Source organism: Plasmodium cynomolgi, chromosome 8 (assembly GCF_000321355.1).
Source record: "Plasmodium cynomolgi strain B DNA, chromosome 8, whole genome shotgun sequence".
NCBI classification, from domain to species: Eukaryota; Apicomplexa; class Aconoidasida; order Haemosporida; family Plasmodiidae; genus Plasmodium; species Plasmodium cynomolgi.
In genome coordinates, this window is record NC_020401.1 from 1114149 (window position 1) to 1116256 (window position 2108).

At 48.6% G+C, this 2108-nt stretch overlaps 1 protein-coding gene across 1 annotated transcript; it reads right to left on the minus strand.

Annotated features, from left to right (window-relative positions):
• Nucleotides 1–496: 496 nt before the first annotated feature.
• On the minus strand, nt 497–1962 carry PCYB_083340 (inorganic pyrophosphatase; the record flags this gene model as incomplete). Its single annotated transcript, XM_004222072.1, has 3 exons — nt 497–919; nt 1108–1170; nt 1333–1962. The coding sequence occupies 3 exons, from the start codon at nt 1960–1962 to the stop codon at nt 497–499; spliced, it is 1116 nt and encodes a 371-aa protein (XP_004222120.1).
• Nucleotides 1963–2108: the final 146 nt, after the last annotated feature.

Consider the following 2108-nt stretch of genomic DNA (forward strand, 5'->3'; position numbering starts at 1 on the left):
TTTTTTTTTTTTTTTGGGGGATTCATTTTGCAGGGCAAATGTGGAGGCGAACCCTTCACAAAAGTTGGGATTCTTTCAAATGTACACGCAGTTGCAGTTGCAGTTGCAGTTGCAGTAGTGGTTACAGTCGCGGTTACAGTCGCAGTGCAACCGCGGGGGGGGAAAAGGGAGGAGTCAAATTGGAACTCTAATCAAACTTGTGCTGTGGCAAATCGGGGGAGAGGCGACGGGCGATGCGAGCTGCACATGCGCGCGTGTTACCGTCCACGTTCGCTTACACGTTCGATTGCATTTTTGCTTACACGTTCGATTACACGTTCGATTGCATTTTTGCTTACACGTTCGATTACACGTTCGATTGCATTTTTTCTTACACGTGCGCCAAATTGAGGTGCAGACCAGGTCGCCTGCGCGCCGCTGCTCCCCCCGGAAGGCACGCCGTGCTAAAGGCTGCCCGTTGTTCTATCCAACAAAGAGACACACACGCATACACCACTCAGTGGATCCATATGTGCTCGTTCGGCCGATACGTCGGATCGGCCATATGGTAGGAAATGCTAATGTCCTGCAGAAGGCTATTGTAGAGAGAGTCGTCCTGTGATTTCTTTGGAAGGGTACTCAAGCTGAGGTCACTACTGCCTGAATGCTGTTTTGTGCTAATTCCACAGGTACTCTGACTCGTCTGATCACATTCGAATTTCTTCACATCCCGCAGAAACTCACAGTAATATTCATGCGTCTTTTTAATCAACCCTTCGCTCTCCTCTTTGCTGTGCAATTTCTTCGAGATTATGTTTAATTTTTTCGATTCAGCCATTTTGTACGAGCGGAACCATTCCAGGAGCAGGTTCAGTGTGTGGGGGTAGTACTTCTCCACGTCTTCCAGGGAGTTCACGTCGTCGAAGTGTTTGTCGTGTTTCTACAGGGGGGGGGGAGCAGCCGAGTTGTGAGGGAGCAGCCGAGTCGTGAGGGAGCAGTCGAGTCGTGAGGAAGCAGCCGAGTAGTTACGGAGCAACCGAGTAGTTTGGGAGCAACCGCGCAGTTTGGGAGCAACCGCGCAGCGAGGACGCGGCAGGGTATCGGCGCGCAGCCTCTCTCTGTACGAACATTGATGGCGATGATCTTCCAGTCCAGCTGCCCCTCATCAATGAGGGTGAACGCCCCGAGGACCTGGCAAAAGGGGGTAGCGGCGGACACATGAATATGCAGATGAGTGCATAAGTACACACGCACATGCAGGTGGGTCCATATGCACACACGCACATGCAGATGGGCCCATATGCACACACGCACGTGTCACATATACGCTCTGCGGCCTCGCGCGGAGCCCACCTTGACTGGGACGACCTGCCCCATTTTGAGGCTGTTCTGGCCCACGTCCACCACGTCCAGGGGGTCGTCGTCCCCCGTGAAGAACAAGTCCTGGTTGTCCCCCGCCTGGCAGCTATAAATATGCTTGGGGTACTCGTAAGTGCGCGGCAAGGCGCCATAATTCCAATAAATGGAGTTATGATAATAACGCAGCTTGCCCTTCTTCGTGTCCTGCTTAATAACATTAAAATTTTCTGTCAACTGAATCTCCAACTTTATATAATTGTACTTTGTAATTTCAACTACCATGTTATACGTCCCATCTTCATTCACCAAGTCGATGTCATGCCATGGGGATATTTGAGCAAATTTGTCATTCACTTTTTGAAAGTACGAAATGTAAAAATTATCCTCATTTAGCTTATTGCAATATTTTAACATATATGTCTTTTTGTTAATCGTGAAGATATTTGTTACATAATCAAAAAGATTCAAATTTGAAAATATATTCGATATGATGTTGTTATTATGGAAGTTTAGGTTTACTTGTAACTCTTTGTTTGTCTCTACTTGGTACTCATTTTTCACCTCCTCATCCTCCTTCTTCTTTGGCATTTCACCATTACTTGGCTTGATCACTGCGCCGCTCATTTTCCTTTTGCTTTGGTTTGGGACACCTGTGTGTTTCTGCGGGGGGCGCGCGTTCAGTGCAGGGGTTGTGTAGACGACGGACGGGTATCGTACAGTGGAGGGTCTTATTTGTTTTCCCTTTTCGGGCGTGCACAGAAATGGGCACA